Raw genomic sequence first — 25932 nt, forward strand, 5'->3', positions numbered from 1 at the left:
GTCAGCTTTTTGAGGACAAAGCGTAGGCGAAAACGCGCGCGCGCACGCACGCATGCACACACACACACACGCACGCACGCACGCACGCACGCACGCACGCACCGATTTTGGATATCTTCCAATCTTGAACGTCGAAACATTCCAGTGCGTTATACAGTGACTTCAGATGCTTTTATGCCCTTCAGTAGAGTCAGAACAGTGCGATTTCCGAAGGCAAGTGGAGAGTGTTCGCCCTCGATGGCCTCGGAGCTTGAATTCACTTGCTTTTCTTCAATATGAAATGATGTCGAAATCAAAAGGACATTTTACTAAGCTCTGCTGATGCTTCAACATCAGTCAGGCAAAGCAAGGAAGGTAGCTAGAGGGTACGTTTTATTGCACGTGCTATGAAATGTACTCAGCGCTCTTCACACCTCGTATATGAGACGCGCGATTTCTTCACTCATGCGAGGTTGTTTTGAATGTTTTTTTTTTTTCTGCATTGGCAAAAAATAAATGCGCAAGGTTGTTTGAGCTATATGTGTTTTCACATGTTTATTACCAAAAGTTCGATGCCTGTCACATGCTGTCACATGCCTGAGAGGAATGGGGCAAAGCTATAGGGCGCACTGTGGCAGAGGGCAAAACGCTTGTCTATAACACGTTCTGGGTGTGTTTCGGGCTGAATGCGCGATATTTAGCGATAACATTTGGCTAAAAATGGGTGTAAGCATGGGCAATTAAACTCGTAGGATTTCATCGTCATTATTTGCCTTCCTGATCGCAGCGGCTCTGAGAGCTGCGAAACAGGCAGCTGTGCCGTTGTAGACATGTTTTTCCTTCTGACGACTTGCACTTTACAACACGAGAACGGTCACCCACGTACAGCCTTTGTCAAAAGTAACCAGGCTGCATGGTTTGCTTCGCATATTCGCATAACAGAGCCCTCACGGCTTCCCTAAAGATCAGAAAGTTCTTTGAAATTGAGAACACAGGTTCTTCTTACCATACAGATTTAGAGCTTGAGGGCTGGCTGTCATAATACATTTAATATACGACTGAGAAGAAAAACGTGCAGCCTGGTTACTTTTGACAAAGACTGTACATTTGTTCATTTTCTTTGCGTGTGACCAGTGTGCCATTCGGCATAATTTAAGAAAAGAGGAATGGTAATGTGGGGCCAAAATATATAAAAGTATACAAAATTTAACTTGCTGCTCTCGAGTTGCTTCACGGAACACCCGAACGTTTTGCGCATCTGTGTATTCTTCATCCGGATCTCACTACTATGATATTAACCTTTTCAGCGTGACGTAACCGGCAAGAGCTCTGTCACAACTCTACAAATGAATACACATAGCACAAAAAAAAAGTAGCGTGTCTACGTGAAAATAGGTTGGTGATGTTATTGGGCGCTAAAACGGAATCAAATGAAATGACGTGTTATGATTTGACCACTCAGGGATGGTGTCAGTGAGAGGTTCGGTCGCGTTAAGTATAATACTGACCCGATTTGATTGCAGCATGTTTTTTAAAGTATAGTCGGGGACAAAAGTCTCCGGACCACGTGTTCCTCAAACGAAGCTTATAGCTCTACTATCAGACAGCGGTTGGAGACCACACTTGTGGAGATGAAAGAACAAAAATTTAACTTTCACCTCCACAAGTACGGTCTCCAGCCGCCGAATAATAGCAGAGCTATCGGCTTCGTTAGAGGAACACGTGGTCCGGAGACTTTTGTCCCCGACTGTACATTTGGCATGGCTTAGGAGCAGTTGAAAGTTACGTTTTAGAGCTAAAAAGGGGCTATCAGATGTTATACTAGGTTACTATGATAGTTCAAGGTTAAGTCGTTAATATGAGTCCCACCATGAAAAGTTAGTTAATGCAATAGCTCCAGCACATGCAACCAGCAAGCGCAGCCGGCGCCGGCCGATCTCACGCTGTGGCTGTTCTGAAAATTGCCTGCACACCCCATTGCGCTTGCTCCGTGTGCGCCTGCGTGCCTTTGCTTCAAAATGCTGTTGAAACCGGCTAAAACTGTCTCAAAGACTACTGCTGTTGTCGAAATATGCTGTGCTATTGTTTGCGTGGCAACTGTTTCTAAAATTAGAGACACGCTTCGTCGTACTGACAACAGGGCGTGCCTACGCTCTTTAGAACAGCCAACGTATAAATTCCCGCCGTGAGCGTCCGGGAGTACCGCCTGTCCGAGCACGAAGAGCTCGGTTTCTGACTCTCGTTGCAGCAACGCGCACCCAGCAAGTCTTCGAGGAATCCGCGCACTGGTTCGTCGTTCTGCTATTCTGCGATAATTTACAGCCGCATCTGCAGTCAAGGTAAGTTTTTTTAACCGCAGTGCCATCGTGCTAAACTGCATGCTAAACCCCTCTGTTTCAACGACTCGCGATAAGAGATTTAGGATTACAGAAACGTACTTCACAGTCCCCACTATCAGCCGCGCTGCAGTGCCAGCTCCTCCGTAAGCAACAGTTATTTTATTGATAGATATTGAAGTTACATGGCTGCGTACGTAACTTTATAAGGCCGTAGTCTGCTTGGCTCTTCGTCAAGCTGGGCTTGGCTTTGGCCAGCTATGGCTGCCTTGCTTCGTGTCGTCTGTTACTGCGCGTGAGCACGCCGCGCTTGCTTATTACTGTGACGATGCGCTCCTGCGCTGTGGCAGACGACACGAAGCACCGCTTCGAGGCCCCTGTACGTCTGCACCGCGCCGTGTTCGTACTAAAGGCGCGTTTATAGTCCGACGCGCGCGCGCACTACGTCACGTTGGCGACAGCAATCCGTAGCAGTCGTGAGCCAAATCTGCGCCGGGCCCGTCGGGGCACGCTGGCAGCCGCCGGTTGCGTTGGCCGCTGCAGTGCGTCGAACTATAGACGGAGCTGTTTTCACCAACGCAACGCAGCGTGCGCGCTTAACAGTGGGCGACTGTGTACTTCAGTGCATTTTCACAGTATTACCGTTGCTGTTTGAAGCTCGTTTTGCGAGGCCATTTGATTGGACGTATCTCAGGCTTGAAGTTGTACATGTTTAAATCCTCACCTCAGTTGTTGCTGCACTTCTTGAACTCTTCTGCTGCGTAACATGGCCCCTCCTATCTTTTCTCCCTTATCGCTCCACTCTTTCCCCTTCATTCTTTTCTGCCTGTCCTTTTACTCAAGCTAGCTGCAGCTCAGTGCTTCAGGTGTCGATGGCAGATGCCACAGCTAGCAATTTTTTTACTTCCGTTTTTATTTTATTAAACAAACCACTTAAACATTAACAACAATACCCCATCGTCGGTTTCTAGTATCTTGGGAACTCCATGAGTGGCCAACCATTATGACACTGACGACTTCTTACAATGATTCACCATGAGGACTCTTAAAGCCTGGACAACCAGTGTAGCTGTTATGAGAACGCAATGGGTTTGCCTTCGAAGCGAAAGAAGTCTGATGCAACTCTTTCCCAAGGAAAGCTTGGTATTTCCTTCATGAGCACGGGCTCACATGGTGGCTTCTTGTTAGTTTCTTGGCATGCTGGGCACCTTTCCACACAGTTCTTTATATCAACTGTCATACCAGGTCAGTATATATAGTTTCCCTGGCTTTCTTGAGGCAACTGTTTATGCCAATATGTCCTGTATGTATTTGTTTAAGGACTCTGTTCCTCCAGGACTTCGGAATCACTGACCGGAAACACGCCTTTGTAACTGCAAGCTCGCCCCTGAGTGACCAATACAGCTTTGCTGGTTTCATCAGGGCCTTTGGAATTGTTTGGCCACCCGTTTGCGATCATTCTTATGACCTCTCATAAGCCTTTGTCCATTTCAACCTCTTTCTTGAAAACCTCCCATGCATTTGGTGCCACTGGGACAATTTCCATGACCTGGGGGTTCTTCGTGCACTCTTCGGTTGTTCCTTTGCTGTTGTAATCTTTTGACCTCTCTTATAAACGATTGTAGGTGCATACTGCTGCATGTCTAGCCTTTGCCTTGCTTAGTGTTTTGTTGTTTGGCAGTGCTTTCAATCTGTTTGACGTCAGTCTTATGGTCAGTGGTCTGCCATATATACAGGATGTTTCCAAGACTTTACAGAATTTTTAAAAATAGGTTTTTAGATAGAACAGAACTTTTTTTTTACATAGCATTGTCAGCAGTGCAGTACATCAGAATGCAGCTAAAACGTGCTAGCAGGCTGGTTAGCTAATATTCAGTAAAGTTTTAACTATTACTGTTAGTTAGGCTCCTTAATCATTGAGAGGCTATACGTATAACCCATGGTATGTAATAAACATATCAGTTTTTAGAATTTCGAAAATGCGGTCACCGTCGATGCTGTGGCCCAATGAATTTTGGCTATTTCAACGAGTTATGTGCACTGGAGAGGTTGCTTTGCTTGCAAGCTTCTTGAAAGCGCATGCATTTTGGCGTGATGTAGCCAGAATTTGTTGGGCCACAGCGCCGAGCATTTTCAAAGTTCTGAAAACTGACATGGATATTAGTTACGGTGAGATAAATTCAATATTATTCAATATTAATTAACCAGCCTGCTAGTTAGCAAGTGTTAGCTGCATGCTGATGTACCATACCGCTGACAATGCCATGCTGAAAAAAGCGCTCTTCTAACTCAAAGTTTATTTTTCAAAACTGTGTAAAGTCTTCGGTTAAGTGCACTGTATACTGGTAAAATTTCTTACATCCATGCCAGATTGCCAGTGCTTCTTTTTCAGCTTGGTGACACTTCTGCTGGGGCTCGGTCACTGAGGCTGATGCATAAGTAATGGGCTTTCCTTCTTGCAGCAGAACTGCATCAACTGAAAGCATCATAGCCCTCTGACATAGTATGCCAGTGCTGGTGTTCCTTTCAGGGCTTCTTTGGCCAGTGTCTTTAGCAGATAATTTCTCTTTAGCAGCACTTTGTTCATTTCATCTGAACTATGCAGACTCTTAGCAGCCGGTTCTGTGATTTTTTTCGATGATTCCCTTCTGTTCCCTTCTGTTCCATGCTTCCATGCTTATCAGCTTTCTTGAATTCATCAATCAGACATTAAGGGATCCTTCTGGGGGGGGGGGGGGAGGGTTCGTTTACTAATCTTTTGCTACCTTCTTCTTTTATGTTCATTTCATACTAAAAATTTCTGACGCATCTGTTGCCTTGGAAGATGTTACATTTAGGTTTAGGTTTATGGTGGGTTTAATGTCCTAACGCGACTCAGGCTATAAGGGGCGTCATAGTGGAAGGCTTCGGAAATTTCGATTTGTCTTGCCTTTTATGTATACACTCTCTACAGCAGATTGAATAACTCGCAGGCGTTCTGTTGTAGCACTGGTATGGCATCAATATTGACAACTAAAATTTTAGCTTAGCTCTTCATTCCATTACTGCACAGGTTCCTTTGGCTTCACCCATCACTTGCATATTGCAGTTGCTGTATGTCAAATTCTTCTGGCAGTAGATGGATGTAAGTGAACACCCATTGGTAGCACTTTTTCAGTGGTCGTACATTGCACTGTACGCCTGTGTCCAACTTGATGGTGACTGTGGCACTATCGCTGAACTTAATTTCGTCTTGCTTTCTTTTGTCTTTACCTCCGACATGCACAGCTCGGTGTCTTCTTTGTCATCAATGGAGTGCATGTGATACTGCGCTTATCTTCTGCCTGTTCGGCTAACTGTTGCTAAGCATTCTATCTTTTCGCACTTGTGACACTGCTTGCAAATAGGTTTGGCATACTCTAGGCTTGTGGTATCCTGCACATAATTTGCTGGCATATCTTGGTAGTCAGTACTTATTTGGGTGTGGTCCTCTTTGAGTCATTCTTCAGCTCGCATTTTTATTCTTGGATTGCATTGACCACCCCGGTATCCTTGCAAGTGATTTGTTTCAGTTGCATCGATTCTTGCTCACTTGCCCTGCATAGGCTGATGGGTTTCTGAATGTGTATGGTAGGATTGCTCAGCAGCCTCTCTCGTACATCATCGTTGGATATACTGATAATGATGCCATCTCTGAGCAGCTCGTCGGACAGGTCTCCGAACTGGCATTTCTTTGTCTGCAGTCTGGCTGCTGTCGGGAACTCGATGAAGGGCGCAGTTCCTTTTGCTCCATCTAGTTGAACTTGTGTTTGTAGTGTGGCTTATCTTTGGAGTGAACTGTGGTTTGAACCTTTGCTTGGCTACTTCAAGGTTTTTCTTCCTTGCTTAGAGAGAGTCAGAATGCTACTTGCACATCCGGTTCAATAACAGCCATGAAATTTGCCATTTGCACTTCTGGCAGCTTCTTGTGGAGTTGTACCGCTGTGGCATATGACTCGTATCTGTGTAGTGAGTCTTCCCATGCATTTTGTGACAGCGATCGCAAGTCGATTGGTTTCATTGGCATCAGACCACTGTCCACCATGGTTTCAAAATTAGTGTTGGCCTCGTTCACGTTTATTTGCCACTTTCGTCTTCGTTGATTTCTTCTTCTGCACTGCTTGCTTTTACGCTTCCTTCTTCATCTCGCAAGATTGCGCTTTTGGCACCATGTAAACAATAGTTATTTATTAATATGTACCAAGATTACATGGCTACTTAATACGGCCATCATCTGCTCGGCTCCCCGTTAGGCTGAGCTTGGCTTGGCTATGGCCAGCTGTGGCTGCCTTGACATGATCCAAACATGTTTTGTAGAATTCAGTGTGCTGGCGTCTGCTGTCTACTTCCTTCAATAGCTTTCCTTTCTGTTGCGAACTCCTACATAGGACAAAGGCTTTTTCCTCTGGCACTGTTGTATGCTCGCAGTGTAAATTTGTTTTGAGTTCAATCCCATTCCTGCAGAATATGCATGAAAACCTGTAACCGCAACTATTTATTTTGCATTACATAATTCTTGCCAAAGCCTTGTGGGATTTTTGAATTTACTGCCATTGCAAATTTTCTGTGTTCTTGCTGCGGCACCAGCTGAAATGAGAGATACCAAACACTTGCATTTTTTGGCTTTCAGATGCAGTGCAGAAGAACATACAGCTGCAGAAAGTGTTGCCACAGGGCACCATATTTGTCCACTCTTTTTCGGCACTTCAGCTCATGGCATGGCTCTGAAGGGAATTGGAACTGCAGCTTGGAAGGCTGCACAAATTCTTACAGACTCTACAGGTCCTTCCGGGCGCACGTTACCCGGTGCCACCAACATCTGTTTGCCTCTTCTATGAAGACAACAGTTGCAAGTCCTCCACCATCACTGTCCGATAACCTACAGGACACAAGAGATGATGAGACATCCTGTGGAAACAATGTTCCAGAGCCAGCGGATGTTCATGTAACAAATCATGCAAGTGTTGGCTCATCTGATCCAAATACGGAATGCGCTATGCACCTTTCATCTTTGCTACTAAAGTGGCAAGAAGGCCGAGAGTTGCCATTGAGTGTGGTAAATGAAATAGCAAATGACATTGTGAATTTTGTGCAAGACTATAGAGCAGAGCTAGGTACAGCTGACATGACTAAAATTTCCAAGTTTACAACCAGGGCAGGCCGTGAAAAGTATTGGAAAGCTTCATGTAGTTTTGTTGCCCCGAAAACAGTGGTATGTTCAGATAAGGAAAAAAAAGAAACATACCAGTACGTATCAGTGCTTGACACGGTGAAAACTGTTGCAAGTGTCTGTGACCTTTTTAAAAAAAGAAAAGCTAGCAGTGGCCTTCTTCAGGATGCTTTTGATGGGGAGTTTTATAAAAACCACCGGATCTTCAAGTCTATGAATGACAAAGCATTAGTTCTCCAGCTTTATTTTGATGACTTCGAAATTTGCAACCCACTGGGCAGCAAGCGTGGGAAGCATAAACTTCTGGCTGGGTATATGTCAATCCTGAACATACAGCCCAAGTACCTGTCCAAATTAAATGCTAAGTACCTTGTACTTGCCAAATCTTCTCTTGTTGCTAAATATGGCCTCCATCATATAATTCAGCCACTGCTAGCTGACCTGCACCTACTGGAGTCAACTGGTATACAGTTGAATGGAGAAACTGTTAAAGGTTCAATTTTATTTGTGTGTGGTGATAATTTATCAAGCCACCAGGTTGGTGGTTTTCGTCAGTGCTTTTCTTCGGGGCTGATCTGCCGGTTTTGCATGGCGAGCAAGCAAGGTATTAATGAGAAATGGCATGAGGAAGAGTTTGTTCTAAGGAACAAGGTAACACATGCACATGTTAAACTGGCCCAGGCAGATGAAAGCTTGTCAAGTGTGTATGGCATTACAGGTGAAGGCTGCTTTAACTCAATCAACTCCTTTGATGTCACGCAAGGGCTGCCACCCGATGTTATGCATGATTTATATGAAGGCGTCATCCCGTTTGTGCTTAAACATGTGATTCATCGCATCATCTCTGATCGTGTTCTGAGTTTGGATGAGTTGAATGAGAGGCTTCTCTGTTTTCCCTTCAAAGGGGCTGACAAAAGAAGTAAGCTTCCTCCTATTTCTCGTCAAGCAGTGTTTGGAAGCGCTGCACTCAAAGGATCAGCTGCTGAAAAACTCTGCTTTTTCCGTTTCTTTTCACTCCTGGTTGGTGATTGTGTGTCAAAAGGAAATGCCGCATACAGCGTATACCTTGCGCTGAGGACTGTTGTAGATATTGTTGCTGCACCACAGGTCAGCCGTAGTGCAGCTGCATACTTGCAAGTCCTTATTGAGGATTTTTACAGTGCATTCAGGGAAGTTTTCCCTGACGTGAATGTGATTCCTAAAATGCATTACCTTATTCATTACCCTAGGCTGCTGCTCTTGTATGGGCCACTTATAAAACTGTCATGCATGCGTTTTGAGGCTAAGCATCAATTTTTCAAATCGATTGTGAAAAAGACTGGAAACTTCAAGAGCATCTGTGCTACACTTAGCCAGCGCCACCAAATGCATCTGATGTATTCTTTAACAGAACCATGTCAATCAGTACTTACAGTTGGTAAGAGAAAGTGTGATTTCAACTCCCTGCCTGGCCTCTTAAAGGATAGACTACAGGAGCTCAGCCTAGTAGACATGGATGTACACACAGTTTCATCGCTCACAGTTGATGAAAGGAAACTCTCTGTCGGCTGTGTCATTCCCTTAGTTATACATGAAAATGACCTCCCTCTGTTTGCTCAGGTAGCATTGATAGCAATCTGTAATGCAGCACATTTTGTTTATGCTTCAGTGTTAAGGACAAAGTATTTTGATGACCATTTTCATGCTTATTGTGTTGACTTTTCTGGCCACAGTGTGATAATTGAAAGCATGGAGCACCTTGATGAATTTTTTGATCCCCTGTATCTGTATGAACTGCAAAGCTTTTCTTACATTTGCCCCAGATATGACTTCTTTACACAGGAGTCCCAGTGATATGTTGTGAATGCTTTCATTCCACGTTTTGCTGCATTGGTTGTGGTTTTTCTTTCTGCTGTGCCTTTATATTTCCAGTAGTTCAAATTCTCGAGCAGTAATACCCAGACTCGGACGAAGAGACATTACACATGATTTTATGTATTTTGTTGTGTTTACAGTGTATTGCTTCAATTTATTTCATGTTACTGCAACTGTAATAATGCCACCCAGTGTTCTCAGGTGGCGCTGAAGTGTCTTCGAAGACGTTGAAGTGTCTTGCGCTGGCTGGCTGGCTGCTGCATTCTGCTGGTTAGCAACCTGTCGCCCTGTTTTCCGTTACATATTTTGGTGGAGGTGCGGGGTAAGATCCCTGTATATGTCTAATACTCCTCCGCATACCCTGGCCTCCAGTCCTTCGCTGGTGGACACCCCTGTGCACCGTGCTAGCCGGAGAAACCAAGGCCTACCTCCCGAACACGGGCTTTTGGAGTCTGCAAGAGCACCCACCCATCGACCTGTTATGCCAGCTGCAGCCTACTATACCTTGCAGAATCCGCGACTGCCCAAACCATTCCATGGCAGTCAGCTCGAAGACTGGCTGGTCGAGTTTGAACGCGTGGCCTCGTTCAACCAGTGGGACGATGCAGCCAAGCTTCGAAACGTCTTCTTTAGCCTGGAGGATGGGGCACGTACGTGGTACGAGAACCGAGAAGATGCGCTAACATCATGGCATGAGTTCCGCCGACGCCTGCTGGAGACCTACACCAGCACGGATCGCCGAGAACGGGCTGAACGGGCTTTGCAGTCTCGCATTCAAATGCCGAATGAGTCTGTAGCCATGTACGTGGAGGATATGACTCGGCTCTTCCGGCGAGCTGACCCGGCCATGCCCGAAGAGAAAAAGGTGCGCCAACTCATGCGCGGCGTCAAAGAACAGCTATTTGCAGGCCTCGTGCGCAGCCCACCTGGGACTGTTGCTGAGTTTCTCACGGAAGCGGCCACGATGGAGAAGATGCTCCTGCGGCGTTCTACCACCTACGACAGGCCAGTACTCGCCGCTTCACTTACAGAGCCGCTTCCTGCCTTCGGGGCTAACCCTGATCTCCGCGACCTGATCCGCTCCGTTGTGCGCGAAGAGCTCCAGGCGCTTTTCGGTGCTCCCCTGCCGGCAGCCGGCTCTCTCGCTAGCCTCGTCCGCGAAGAGGTTCAAGCTTTGCGACCTTCGTTCCCGTACGTTGATCCGCCGGCTTTACCCACGGAGTGCCGTCGTCCAACGTATGCTGAAGCCTTGCAACGTCCTGCGCCCTCTTCGGCGCAGTTTCCTCCGTCCAGTCAAGGCTCGCTGTTTTCCGCACACCCCGACACGTACTACATCGACAATCGACGATCGCCCCAGCGGAAGACGGACCTGTGGCGTGCTCCAGATCGGCGGCGTCTCTGCTTTCACAGCGGGGAACCCGGTCATCTGTATCGCCAGTGCCCGTATCGACAGCTTGGACTGCGGGGGTTTCCTATCGACATGCCCCGTCCACCACGAGGTCAACGACCCCGGGAGATCGAGGACTACGTAGCCCAGCAGCGCATGGCGACAGTTCCGCAGCGGCAGTCTCGGTCTCCATCACCACGCCGACCTTCGCCACAGCCCCAAAGCTCCTCCTGGATGGCGCAGAGACGGTCGCCAAGTCCCCGCCGGGAAAACTAAAGAGAGCGACCTCAGGGGGTGAGGCCGCTGGCAATCGATGCGAACAAGACCCCCCGACAACGCGAACAGCGACCGACCGCGATTTAAAGGCAACGACTGCAGTACCTGAACTCGGAGATCGATTCTCGTTGGATATACCCGTGCTTCTCGATGGCTATAAGGTTAGTGCTTTGGTGGACACTGGCGCTGATTTCTCGATTTTAAGCGGAAAGCTAGCGGCGCTTCTTAAAAAAAGTAATGACGCCATGGTCCGGCACGCAGATTCGCACGGCTGGCGGACATGTCGTAACTCCGCTTGGCCTATGCACAGCAAGAGTCCAAATTCGCAGCTCCACATTTGTTGTCAGCTGCCTAGTTTTACCTGACTGCTCCCGTGACTGCATCCTTGGCGTTGATTTTCTGCGGGAGTATGGAGCTATTATTGACCTCCGAAAGCGCACTGTCACATTTTCTACCGAGAAAGCTGATGTTTACTCCGAGGACTGTCCACGCCGCGCCGCCCTTCGAATATCCGCCGAGAGCGTTTGGATTCGCCACGCGCCAGTGTTTTTGTGAGTGTTCACTGCGACGAACTACGTGAAGGGACAGCGGTCGCAGAAGGCAACCACCGGATCTTCAAGTCTATAAAAACCACCGGATCTTCAAGTCTATGAATGACAAAGCATTAGTTCTCCAGCTTTATTTTGATGACTTCGAAATTTGCAACCCACTGGGCAGCAAGCGTGGGAAGCATAAACTTCTGGCTGGGTATATGTCAATCCTGAACATACAGCCCAAGTACCTGTCCAAATTAAATGCTAAGTACCTTGTTCTACTTGCCAAATCTTCTCTTGTTGCTAAATATGGCCTCCATCATATAATTCAGCCACTGCTAGCTGACCTGCACCTACTGGAGTCAACTGGTATACAGTTGAAGGGAGAAACTGTTAAAGGTTCAATTTTATTTGTGTGTGGTGATAATTTATCAAGCCACCAGGTTGGTGGTTTTCGTCAGTGCTTTTCTTCGGGGCTGATCTGCCGGTTTTGCATGGCGAGCAAGCAAGGTATTAATGAGAAATGGCATGAGGAAGAGTTTGTTCTAAGGAACAAGGTAACACATGCACAACATGTTAAACTGGCCCAGGCAGATGAAAGCTTGTCAAGTGTGTATGGCATTACAGGTGAAGGCTGCTTTAACTCAATCAACTCCTTTGATGTCACGCAAGGGCTGCCACCCGATGTTATGCATGATTTATATGAAGGTGTCATCCCGTTTGTGCATAAACATGTGATTCATCGCATCATCTCTGATCGTGTTCTGAGTTTGGATGAGTTGAATGAGAGGCTTCTCTGTTTTCCCTTCAAAGGGGCTGACAAAAGAAGTAAGCTTCCTCCTATTTCTCGTCAAGCCGTGTTTGGAAGCGCTGCACTCAAAGGATCAGCTGCTGAAAAACTCTGCTTTTTCCGTTTCTTTTCACTCCTGGTTGGTGATTGTGTGTCAAAAGGAAATGCCGCATACACCGTATACCTTGCACTGAGGACTGTTGTAGATATTGTTGCTGCACCACAGGTCAGCCGTAGTGCAGCTGCATACTTGCAAGTCCTTATTGAGGATTTTTACAGTGCATTCAGGGAAGTTTTGCCTGACGTGAATGTGATTCCTAAAATGCATTACCTTATTCATTACCCTAGGCTGCTGCTCTTGTATGGGCCACTTATAAAACTGTCATGCATGCGTTTTGAGGCTAAGCATCAATTTTTCAAATCGATTATGAAAAAGACTGGAAACTTCAAGAGCATCTGTGCTACACTTAGCCAGCGCCACCAAATGCATCTGATGTATTCTTTAACAGAACCATGTCAATCAGTACTTACAGTTGGTAAGAGAAAGTGTGATTTCAACTCCCTGCCTGGCCTCTTAAAGGATAGACTACAGGAGCTCAGCCTAGTAGACATGGATGTACACACAGTTTCATCGCTCACAGTTGATGAAAGGAAACTCTCCGTCGGCTGTGTCATTCCCTTAGTTATACATGAAAATGACCTCCCTCTGTTTGCTCAGGTAGCATTGATAGCAATCTGTAATGCAGCACATTTTGTTTATGCTTCAGTGTTAAGGACAAAGTATTTTGATGACCATTTTCATGCTTATTGTGTTGACCTTTCTGGCCACAGTGTGATAATTGAAAGCATGGAGCACCTTGATGAATTTTTTGATCCCCTGTATCTGTATGAACTGCAAAGCTTTTCTTACATTTGCCCCAGATATGACTTCTTTACACAGGAGTCCCAGTGATATGTTGTGAATGCTTTCATTCCACGTTTTGCTGCATTGGTTGTGGTTTTTATTTCTGCTGTGCCTTTATATTTCCAGTAGTTCAAATTCTCGAGCAGTAATACCCAGACTCGGACGAAGAGACATTACACATGATTTTATGTATTTTGTTGTGTTTACAGTGTATTGCTTCAATTTATTTCATGTTACTGCAACTGTAATAATGCCACCCAGTGTTCTCAGGTGGCGCTGAAGTGTCTTCGAAGACGTTGAAGTGTCTCGCGCTGGCTGGCTGGCTGCTGCATTCTGCTGGTTAGCAACCTGTCGCCCTGTTTTCCGTTACATATTCTGGTGGAGGTGCGGGGTAAGATCCCTGTATATGTCTAATACTCCTCCGCACACCCTGGGCTCCAGTCCTTCGCTGGTGGACACCCCTGTGCACCGTGCTAGCCGGAGAAACCAAGGCCTACCTCCCGAACACGGGCTTTTGGAGTCTGCAAGAGCACCCACCCATCGACCTGTTATGCCAGCTGCAGCCTACTATACCTTGCAGAATCCGCGGCTGCCCAAACCATTCCATGGCAGTCAGCTCGAAGACGTCGAAGACTGGCTGGTCGAGTTTGAACGCGTGGCCTCGTTCAACCAGTGGGACGACGCAGCCAAGCTTCGAAACGTCTTCTTTAGCCTGGAGGATGGGGCACGTACGTGGTACGAGAACCGAGAAGATGCGCTAACATCATGGCATGAGTTCCGCCGACGCCTGCTGGAGACCTTACACCAGCACGGATCGCCGCGAACGGGCTGAACGGGCTTTGCAGTCTCGCATTCAAATGCCGAATGAGACTGTAGCCATGTACGTGGAGGATATGACTCGGCTCTTCCGGCGAGCTGACCCGGCCATGCCCGAAGAGAAAAAGGTGCGCCAACTCATGCGCGGCGTTAAGGAGCAACTTTTCGCTGGCCTCGTGCGCAGTCCACCTGGGACTGTTGCTGAGTTTCTCACGGAAGCGGCCACGATGGAGAAGATGCTCCTGCGGCGTTCTACCACCTACGACAGGCCAGTACTCGCCGCTTCACTTACAGAGCCGCTTCCTGCCTTCGGGGCTAACCCTGATCTCCGCGACCTGATCCGCTCCGTTGTGCGCGAAGAGCTCCAGGCGCTTTTCGGTGCTCCCCTGCCGACAGCCGGCTCTCTCGCTAGCCTCGTCCGCGAAGAGGTTCAAGCCTTGCGACCTTCGTTCCCGTACGTTGACCCGCCGGCTTCACCCACGGAGTGCCGTCGTCCAACGTATGCTGAAGCCTTGCAACGTCCTGCGCCCTCTTCGGCGCAGTTTTCTCCGTCCAGTCAAGGCTCGCTGTTTTCCGCACACCCCGACACGTACTACATCGACAATCGACGATCGCCCCAGCGGAAGACGGACCTGTGGCGTGCTCCAGATCGGCGGCGTCTCTGCTTTCACTGCGAGGAACCCGGTCATCTGTATCGCCAGTGCCCGTATCGACAGCTTGGGCTGCGGGGGTTTCCTATCGACATGCCCCGTCCACCACGAGGTCAACGACCCCGGGAGATCGAGGACTACGTAGCCCAGCAGCGCATGGCGACAGTTCCCCAGCGGCAGTCTCGGTCTCCATCACCACGCCGACCTTCGCCACAGCCCCAAAGCTCCTCTTGGATGGCGCAGAGACGGTCGCCAAGTCCCCGCCGGGAAAACTAAAGAGAGCGACCTCAGGGGGTGAGGCCGCTGGCAATCGATGCGAACAAGACCCCCCGACAACGCGAACAGCGACCGACCGCGATTTAAAGGCAACGACTACAGTACCTGAACTCGGAGATCGATTCTCGTTGGATATACCCGTGCTTCTCGATGGCTATAAGGTTAGTGCTTTGGTGGACACTGGCGCTGATTTCTCGATTTTAAGCGGAAAGCTAGCGGCGCTTCTTAAAAAAAGTAATGACGCCATGGTCCGGCACGCAGATTCGCACGGCTGGCGGACATGTCGTAACTCCGCTTGGCCTATGCACAGCAAGAGTCCAAATTCGCAGCTCCACATTTGTTGTCAGCTGCCTAGTTCTACCTGACTGCTCCCGTGACTGCATCCTTGGCGTTGATTTTCTCCGGGAGTATGGAGCTATTATTGACCTCCGAAAGCGCACTGTCACATTTTCTACCGAGAAAGCTGATGTTTACTCCGAGGACTGTCCACGCCGCGCCGCCCTTCGAATATCCGCCGAGAGCGTTTGGATTCCGCCACGCGCCAGTGTTTTCGTGAGTGTTCACTGCGACGGACCACGTGAAGGGACAGCGGTCGTAGAAGGCAACCTGTCCCTTCTGCTCACCCACGGCATCTGCTCAGCGCGAAGTCTCATCCATCTCCGCGACGGCTGCTCTGAGCTCCTGGTGACTAACTTCTCTAACGAGCCCCGGCACCTTTTTCGTGCTACTGCCATCGCATTCGCCGACCCCTTAGCGGAGGTTTCTGAATGTTTCATGTTCGAAGCTGTTGGACCTGTGCGCCCATCCCTTGACATCAGCCCGGACCTTTCGGCGACTCAATAGCGAGAACTATGTGCCCTCCTACTCGAATATGCTACCTGTTTCGCTTCTTCGTCGAAAGTCCGGCAAAGGGGTCTTCTCAAGCACCACATCATTACGCCCGACGATGCCCGCCCTATCCATCAGCAGCCGTACCGTATCTCACCGAAGGAGCGCGAGGCGATCCAAACGCAGGTGAAGGAGATGCTTTCAGATGGAATAATTCAACCTTCCAGCAGCCCCTGGTCTTCACCTGTCGTGCTGGTGAAGAAAAAAGATGAGACACTTCAGCGCCACCTGAGAACACCGGGTGGCATATTCTGCATTATCATTTTGTATTTACTTCTTGTGCTCTGCCATATTTCATGTTAATCCTTTTTTATATTGCTTTCTCTGCATTCAGTTTATTGATCATTTGTTTGCCTCCTTTCTACAACAGCTCCATATAAGGGCTGGAGTATGCATAAATAAATAAGACCAGTTGCTGTTTTTTTACACTCCAGTGGTAGGTTTCGCTGCTGTATTTTCAGCACTGGGAATTTCAAGTGCAAAGCACAAAGCTGGAGAACACCAATCAGTGAAACGTGCAACTACTTAAGAAGCATGGCTAATGCAGCACTTGCAGAGGAATTGCCCCTTTTGTGAATACAGAACTTTGAAATTTTTGTCGGCTGTCCTTGGAAGGTTCACGTCAAAAGAAGGTGAAATTTCAAAGCATACTTTATTGACAAAGCGGCCGATTCTGGTGTGGGTAAAGAAAAGCCGAAAGTTGGTGAATGTTCATGATGCAAAAAATAGCACGAAGGAAACACTAAGGATGGTTAGGGCGATGCAGACGAGTGCTAACTTGCAACCGAGGTTTATTGCTAAATGCACTCAATTTATACATGACACAATGAAAAACATGGAAAAGCAGGCTCCCCTCGGAAGCTGCTGTCAAAAGTCCAAAAGCAATGCAACAGAATGTATCACTCGTCGCTTAGGGAAGGCGAATAAGCGTAAAGGAAACTTAATAACATTGCATGGCGGAGACTGTCCTGCTGTGGGTGCTGCATCTGGCTCTGAAAATGCTGGTTAACTTGCAGAAAGTTGTAGATGTGTGACAGTGCATCAGTCATGCTTCCTTGGCAAATTTTCATGTCTGTTTAGAATTACGTGTATTGCGTGTGCTCCATGGGAGCCTGCTGCCACGCTCTGAATTAAAGTAAGTTGAAATCCTCAGTTGGGTTTCCCTTTTGCCTTCGTCTTTACTATCACTGGAAAATGCCTCTGCTGTTGGGCTGCAACCACCTGCCTCATATTACTGCTCTCCGGTTTGATAACAGCATGTAAGCAAGCAGGTTGATATTTCATGATCAGTTTGCATTCATACCTTGAGATTCTGATTCCATCACATAGTGAAATTGGAGATGTCATACAACAAAGATGTAGTCTGTAATAGCGTTTGAAGTATAATTTACAGTTCTGAAGCTGTATTTGCGCTATGACGAAGAGGGACATACGTACTGTTTTTGCTAGTGGTAATAAAAGTACTATTGTAGCAAATAGTACATTTCACCATATACATGAATTTTTAGCAATGGCCACAGCAGCCTGGTAGCTGCCAGTACATACAACCATTAATAAGGCAGCATACCTTCAGAAATACGAAGTCCCCTCATGAGGGCCTCCATGTGCCTATATCATAAGCAGCATGCACATATTGTATGCTGCTTGTAATGCATGCAGTAAAGAGTGATGCATTTGTGTAGCTGCTATATTTGCATATAAACATACAGGATTTAACTTGGGGTATCCATTCTTTAGCCCCTGGGTTACACATTACACATCTCCCTGTTAGCAGTTAGTAAAAGCTAGGAAAATGAAAGCTGCATTTTCGAAGGTGGGCTAAACGAAACGGAGCATGGTAGGATGCGATCGGTGCCACATAATTTCACAAGCGATGGATCTTCACACTTTCACCTGCCACAAAGTGCAAGGCATAAGGTACTCGCATTCGCTTGCAATTCACACGCACAGGGCAGAGCACACGTCGGAAAACTGCACATTGAAAGAAGTGCATAATCAAAGCGGTGACTCGCTCTACGCACGTTTCTCCACCGCGCAAGCATCAATTTCCTCACACGTTTCGTGAACAGCACTACTCGAGACACGAAGACTGAAAACCCGACGAGCAAATGACCACGGAAGTGCTCTGTATTTGAGTTCTAGAACACTGGTGACAGGAACTTTCTGCGTACGGCTACGGTTACCGATAGGGCAGGTAACAATCCTTTCTCCGCAACTCTTCACAAAGTAAAAAAAAAAAAATCACCAACGCGATAATCCACCTCTTCAGTGTTCCGAAAAACTGCGCGGGTACCTGTAGTTGCCTCGACACAGTTAGCCATGGTGGTAGGTGCCGAAGCGGCAATATCTGTTTATTTCTCGTCAGCTGCGCATTCGCTGCATGTGGAGTCCTTGTGTTGTCAACCAACGGACTGGCACTTACCACATTGCCGCACATTTCCTGCTTGCTCTCTTCACTCTAATAGCCACTTACTCGCACAGAACGAAGTCCGTTGTCAACAACGGGAACAAGTTGGCTTCAAAAACGGGACAGGCCGCCCGTTAGCAACACAACACTCCTGCAAACTGGTGAAAGCCCAGCGCACCGCCGATGCTTCGCTGCCTGACCACATTGCCGCATGTTTTCAGCTTGTTCTCTTCACTGGAATAACTACTCATTTCTATAACACTAGGTCCCTTGTCAACAACTTGAAGAAGGCTTCAAGAACTTCATTGCACGCCCATTGGCAACAACACACGTCGAAAACTGCTGTCGAGCAGCCAGCGCGCAAGAACGCAGCCAGCGCAGCGCGGTCGGTGCTTTGCTCTTAGGCCGCTTGGCCATGCTTGGCTACGGATAGCGCCCGTTGCGACCCGCCGTTGGCCGCGATGGCACAGGACGAACGCTCAGGCGCCGCCGCTGTTTCAGTCAGGCCTCAAGTTACCGTCGTGCATGCCGTTGGCCCAGTCAGCATTACCAGCTATGCCGGCAGTCTTCAATGTGCATGCATGCCGGCGAAAAGAAATAGTTCTTTAACTCCTTTGTGGCTGAGAGGAGTATCTAACGACATTTACATCTGTTCAGAATAGGAGTAAAATAGGGTCATGAAAACATTTTTGCTCCTCCATTTACTTCAAGAAGTAAAACAGGCGACTGTGAACATTTTTACTCCTTAACGCGGGAGTATATTTTTAGGGTGAGGAGTATTAAAGGCTATGTATGTTTTTATACTCCTATTTCGGCTAAATCTTGTTTACAGTGCAGAGGGCAAGGCATCGCGCCGAACGGGTAGTGCCGTTCGTCCCTTCCTGTACGGTGCGGTTCGGTGTCCACCTTGGTGAAAGAAAATTACTGCGCCATTTCCTTCCCTCAAAAAGCCTTGCGTTCAGAGGGCAAGGCATCGCGCCGAACGGGTGGTGGCGTTCCTCCCTTCCTGTACGGTGCGGTTCGGGTGTCCACCGAGGTGAAAGAGAATTACTGCGCCATTTCCTTCCCTCAAAAAGCCTTGCGTTCAGAGGGCAAGGCATCGCGCCGAACGGGTGGTGGCGTTCCTCCCTTCCTGTACGGTGCGGTTCGGGTGTCCACCGAGATGACAGAGAATGACTGCGTAATTTCTTTTCCTCAAAAAGCGTCGCGTTCAAAGGGCAAGGCATCGCGCCGAATGGGTGGTAGCGTTCCGTGGACTGCCTGTCAGCGCTACAACACGCTGTCGCGTTCCACTCCTAAACGCGAAGCTTAGGCGCCATGAATTAGCAGTTAATTATTATTTACTCACTAATCAGTAATCAGTCACTAATTAGTAATTTGTCATTACTTCGTCATCAGTTACGTGTGACCTAATCCAGTGGTGACGTCACCAGTGCCACATAGGCAAAGTGGTACAAATAACCGAGGAATTCAAAAAACGATTACAAAGATGAAATACAAACAAAAACCGGATACAGCTGACGAGGCAGGGAGGAAGAAATTCCCCAGACACTTACAAGAAACGATTGCGTCCACATGAACCTGTGCACAGATGTGTGGCGTGGTGTGATGAACACTAGACCCATTTCAAGAGTTTGACTAGTACCATCTACAACCAATGTATTATGCCCATGCTTTTCATGCCAAAAGACGCGGGTTCGATCCCGGCCGCGGCGGCTAGAATTTCTTTGGAGGAGAAATTCTAGAGGCCCGTGTACTGTGCGATGTCATTGCACGTTAAAGAACCCCAGGTGGTCGAAATTTCCGGAGCCCTCCACTACGGCGTCTCTCATAGCCTTAGTCGCTTTGGGACGTTAAACCCCATAAACCAAACCAAACCATCATGCTTTCATTTCATGCTTTCATTCTTTCATTGCATGCTTTCATTTCATACATTTCATGCTTACTCTACTCTCCGTTGCCGGAGAGGCAGAGATTTTTTTAAAGGAAGGTGGAAAATATTGATCTGTGTGTGGGGAAGACCTACTCAAGCCCAATAAGGGCTGGCAGACAAAGCCACCGTAAGTCTTATAGGTAAGCCCCGCCGTAGCTGCGCTCCTATTAGTCGGCCGTGGCCGGCGGCCATGTTACTTTCTTGCGTCAGGGGTAGCTGTCGTTTACGTCACGAACATGACAGAAGTGGTGACGTTGCACACCTAATTATGCAGGCGCATTTTGACGTTTTTTTTTACCGCTTCGAGGCGGTCAAAATTGGACCGGTGCGTTTTTGACAGAAAATGGCGGCGGCGGCAGCGGCGACGTATGTGGCTGTGAGGCTGAGGCGGCTGCGTTGACGCGAGCAACGGCGAAGGAGGGTGCAGGAAGACGCGTTTGACTTGCCGGACGAGCTGTTCCGGTGTTTTTTTCGATTGGAGAAGCAGACTGCGGTGTGGCTGTGCGACGAACTCGCCGATGAATTGGGAGGTGTGCCTGCGAGTGCGCTGTCGGTGCAGCGGCGGGTGCTGTGCGCACAGCGGTTATTTGCGACCGGCGGCTTTCATGCAAGCTTCGGCAGCCGACGTCGCCTCTGTGCCACAGCTACACACAAATAAAACATGCTTATGCTGGCAAAGAACTTTATTTTCCCCTACAAATCGCACTTCGTGGTCGTCTTCTGTTTCCCGGTCGAGGAAAAAGAAACAGACGACCACACATCACATACTGCAACGCTTCACGCTTTGACACTTTTGTCATCGATCGCAACAGCCGAACAACACAGCCCTTAACAAGTTGGCTTCGTCGATTTTTCCGCACTTAGATGAACCGCACAGTACCTTGATTTTCGACGCCGCGTAAGAAAACAGTACCAAGGCGTGAACAGCTGTTTTCGTGCAAAGCGGCTTGTTGACGTTTTACCGCCGTCTGCGCAGCCCCGCGGCAGCAAAAGTTACCCACTAGGAAATTTAATAGACTAACTTCTTCCGCTTCTTGTTTTTCTTTATATTTTTGAGCTTTAAATATAATTTTTTGGCAGAATAAAATAATAAGAATTTTTATCGTTGTGCATTTCTTTACTCTTTTAGCAAAAATTTAACAGACGGTCTGTCGTCGTGCAAAAAAATGCTTCGGGGCGCCGCTCTGCTGTAATTGGCTGATTCCTCATTGCATCAATTTTGCGTCAAGCGTCGACGTCACATCGTTTCGTCATTTTGACGTCACTGTCAATAACTTTTGACAAAAGTTTGACAAAATTTTGTAATACGGGCCCTGGGCTGCAAAAAGCGCGTGCCCGCATGTTACCTAAATCGGTCTTCTCAGGAACTGGAGCGCTGATGAAACATAAATGCGTGCTCTATATTGGAGAAAAAGCGGCAAGTCCAAAGATGGATGCCGATGTAAGGCCGTAGTCGGCCGGATATTGGCCGTAGAGGAATTGTACACATCGATGCGCCAACATAATACCGTGAATGCCTTCTTTCAGTCCGAGAATTGTTTTTATACACGCTTATAACCTGTTCTGGTGTATAATTTTGTGTAACAATTCTGAGAACATTTTCCAGATTACAAATATTACAATGTTATGGCTCTTGCACTGAAGTGAATTGTAAAAAGTGACCAGAACATACTCAGCAATAACTCTGGCATCTTACAAGAATGCGCTAACTACCTGCGACTCTCCAACACTATGTATACTAACTGAGCTAGCGTCTTCGCTTCGGCGGAAACGGTTGTTGCGACACGCGTCTCTTTTATGCGAAGCATAGTACTTTAGCTACCACTTCAGCCCTTCACCGTGGTTATGCGCCTCCAAACGCGTGATACATGACGTCACACCACGTGACACGATGACGTCACGACAGTAGAGAAACGGGGGCCCACCTCGCGCCGTCGCTGTGGTTGTGCGCCTCCAAATCACGTGATACACGACGTCACACCACGTGACACGATGACGTCACGACAGTGGAGAAACGGGGGCCCACCTCGCGCCGTCGCTGTGGTTGTGCGCCTCCAAATCACGTGACACGATGATGCCACACCACGTGACTTGTTGACGTCACGGCAGTGAAGACCCACACCTTCACAAACTACACAAGATTTTCCCTACACAATATGCAGACGAATGTCCGTGGTGTCAGGGTAAACCTACACTAGAACATATCACATGGACCTGCCCTAAGGCAGACTTAGAGCCAAGAATAAACCCGAGTGTGATGCAGTGGGAGCACTTGCTGGCCAGCGAGGACGAGGAAGCGCAACGATTCCTTGTGCGCCGAGCCACGATGGCAGCAGTCAAGTGCGGCATCCTGGACCAAGGATCGACCACGGCGCCCAGTGACCCGTAAGGGTCACGAACACCAATTTATTGACAATAAAGTTTTTTCCATCCATCCATCCAAACGGGGCCCCACCTCGCGCCGTCGCTGTGGTTGTGCGCCTCCAAATTACGCGACACGATGATGCTTCGCATTCTCCAGGCTTAACCAAGTTAAGCCTCAGCCATTTTTTTTTTCACTGTTTCCTCTTATCTTTTAACTCTCCTCTATCTGCTCGTGGCAGCGGTGGTGGCTCGGCTTGAGCCAGTCGTCAGGCCCGTGCACTTTACTTTACATCCTTCTCTCAGTCGCAGCAACAAGAGAGAAAGAAAAAACTTTATTGCACAAGGAATTCGGGGCACGCCCCAGGGTCCCCGCACGACCCCACTGCACTATACTTCGAAGCTCACAGCCGTAGGACTACCTGCTGTATGCCCGCACATGGCAGCTCACATTGCCCGCAGGTTGTAGTCTTTTGGGTTGCTTTTGTAGTCTTTTGGTTGTAGTCTTTTGGGCACCACGATAACGGTGGAGACGTTCGCCCATCCACATACTGCCTGCATGGAGGCGGAGGAGGAGACGCGCGTGTAGTGAATAGGGTGCTGTCTTAGAAGGTTGCTTTAGAGACATGTACTGTGGGGTCCATTCCTTTCGGGTGTACACCAAGATATGAGAGACAGGCATTTCCTTTCCTTAAAACCAATTTTCATTTCATTTTCCCTATGGCCCTTATGGCGTGGTTCGGGTTTCCGCCGAGATAGGAGAGAGACAGGCATCGTTTCCTTTCCTCAAAAACCAATTTTCGTTTTATTTTCCTTCCCTTACGGTGAGTTTCGGGTGTCCACCGAGATATGATAGTTTCCTGGCGCACTTTTTGTCTTTTATTTATTTTTTCTGATATTTTATTTCTCTTTTCTCGTTTCCGTGCTTATTTTTATTCGATTTTTTAATTACGGAGTCGGCGGCCACCTGCGCTGCGCGTGACGTTGCTCGGTTTCGCGCATGCGCAGTAGTAGCAAATCTGGCCTCCGGCTAACGCGAAGCGCGCTGTTGACGAGCCTAGTGAAGCTTTTCACTTCAAAAGTTCTGTCTAAAGCCTGATGATATGCAGTGAACAGCAAATTAGATATAACCTCCAAACCTGGTAGCTAGTATCTCAATTACGCTATGAAGGTTAAAACGCCACGTGGTTCGTGATATCCAGAATGGCATCTTATATTCTGGTCACGTGTCTCTTAATACAAGAGTCAGCGCGCTGCAAATAATTCACACACCACTGCCCATTGTCGAAGCACAGCTCCTGAATACTTCACATCGCAGGAGATTCTGAGACGGCATTTTTCAAAGCCACTCATGAAATATGGAAAATCAAAGGGCGCATCAAACAGGAACTTTAGAAATTTAATTCATTATGCTCCAAAACAAAAAAAAGTCACCCATACGCCATTTGCCCTTTCCCGCAGCTTTTGAAGGGTGCACTGCTCTTAAAACACAGGATAGGCGGGGCTCTTGTTCTAACTGTAATTCACATTGGCGCAACAAAAGTAACTAGGCCCTAATTTTGTTGGTGCATTTACTTGTGTGGCGCGAAAATTCCGTTTTCTCATCAATGTGTGAAATAAATAATGATGGAGGTAAATCGGAAGAAAAATTTGTAGAATGAAATTATCCGCCCTAAATGGGCATGATTTATGGAAATCCTGTCTGGAGCCATCCTCGATGTTCTAGCAGTGCTTTCTGGCAAGCAAGTTGGGGCATTTTTTTTTGCAGTGGATAGCACTAGTTTGCTTGAAACGACTTCGAACCAGGTTATTGTTGTTGGAGCAAGTAGGTCCTTTCCGAAAACTGTGCGAAATAGAAACACAGAAATAAACGAGAAAAGACACACAACATAGCTTATACTCAACCGCTTTGATAATTTCGTTTTATATTCTTCTCGTATTGTGACGCACATTTTGAAAACAGTCTTTATTAACAACGTTTGAAATTTGGTAGAGGATGTGTAACTCAACCCTGTAAGCCGAAAGAGTAGAAGGCTTGGACAAATCCCGATTTTTAAAGGCAACAAGTGGGGAATGGCGAAAAAATATTCAGTACGGCGTGGTGTCAACAGAAGTTCCAATTAATCAGAAACAGTATTTTGGAAAGCAAAATGGCACCGCCCTTTCTTGCCGACATTTCGTACGTGTAGCAAGCAGAATTAGAGAAGAATTATGAATTAAGAACTAAGCAGAATTAGAGCAATAGCGCTGTTGAATGCAAAAACTCCAGTTTTAATTGGCATGTAGATATGGCACTGAAGTGGCCTTCATACTCACAGATCTCATAACAACGGCCTTAAATCAGATGCCTAAATATATGTTGACCATGACCCCAAATTGGACCCTGGTCGGTATCAAGGTTGGCCCACTTCACCCGTAAAATTTGACCTACCCCACCACACGCATTACATCGCCTAAGATTTCGACCAAAATTGATATTCAACCTAATTTGAATATGCCGAACACAATTGGGACCTCAAATTTGGCTCACTCCAAAAAAAAAATTGACATCGGGGTGGACCAAGATCAATCTCCAGGCAATCTGAATTTCATGAATGCAATGGTGACCTCCTACTTTGGGCCGGGTCAACGCCATAATTTGACCATGCATTTGCACCAAAATCTATTTCAGGCTACATCTTAATGTGCTTGATACGATGGTGGCCATGACTTTTGGCCTTGGGAGTGATCCTTCCAAAGATGACTCTAGTCGAACTGCAAACCATAACCAACTACTTCACGGACCCCAAAACGGTGTTTACTAGAATCAATGCGAATCAAGAATCACAACTTAATACATGGTTAAAACTTGATAACTGAGTACTTAATACAAGCACTCATAGCAGTGCGAAGCAACAAGCTAAGCCAAGACATAACAAACACCAAAATTATAGTAGAGGCAAGTATAGCTGCTTTGGTTTATGGGAAAGGCCTTTGCCGTGGAGTAGACGTAGTCAGGCTGGCGATGATGATGACGATGAATGTCCCAAAGCTGGTTATGTGGGAGCCATAGTGAAGAGCTTGGAAAATTTCGACCACCTGGGGTTCTTAAACGTGCTCTTACACCGCACAATACACAGGCCTCTAGAATTTCGCCTCAATCGAAATTCAACCGCCGCGACCGGGATCGTGCCTGTATTTTTCGAGTCAGCAGCCGAGCGCCATTCGCACTGAGCCCCCACGCCGTTTCATAGCTGTCGCTTCAGGATTCAGTGTACGTATGGTGCAATCAGCGGCATCCTTGAAATGCACATCAGTGGTTCCATCAGTAGGCAGGACTAGCGAAATTCATTACTTTTCGGTCTGTTTAGGGAT

At 47.5% G+C, this 25932-nt stretch overlaps 1 protein-coding gene and 1 pseudogene across 1 annotated transcript; one reads left to right on the plus strand and one right to left on the minus strand.

The window, feature by feature from the left end:
- Positions 1 to 5812: 5812 nt before the first annotated feature.
- On the minus strand, positions 5813 to 6369 carry LOC149328052 (uncharacterized; annotated as a pseudogene).
- A 2528-nt stretch (positions 6370 to 8897) lies between these two features.
- Positions 8898 to 13186, plus strand: LOC149328053 (uncharacterized). Its single transcript, XM_089561345.1, has 3 exons — positions 8898 to 8920; positions 11603 to 12482; positions 13175 to 13186. Exons 1-3 carry the CDS (start codon positions 8898 to 8900, stop codon positions 13184 to 13186), a joined length of 915 nt encoding a protein of 304 aa, XP_089417471.1.
- The last annotated feature ends 12746 nt before the right edge of the window (positions 13187 to 25932 follow it).

This window comes from Amblyomma mixtum, chromosome 9 (genome assembly GCF_055824585.1).
Source record: "Amblyomma mixtum isolate Tamu chromosome 9, ASM5582458v1, whole genome shotgun sequence".
NCBI lineage: Eukaryota > Metazoa > Arthropoda > Arachnida > Ixodida > Ixodidae > Amblyomma > Amblyomma mixtum.

Excerpts from the sequence above, each read along its gene's own strand:
- LOC149328053 (XM_089561345.1), top strand. The coding sequence starts at position 8,898 with ATGTCAATCAGTACTTACAGTTG. Across the intron at positions 8,921-11,602 it reads TCAATCAGTACTTACAGTTG|GGACAGCGGTCGCAGAAGGC; the intron begins GTAAGAGAAAGT and ends AACTACGTGAAG.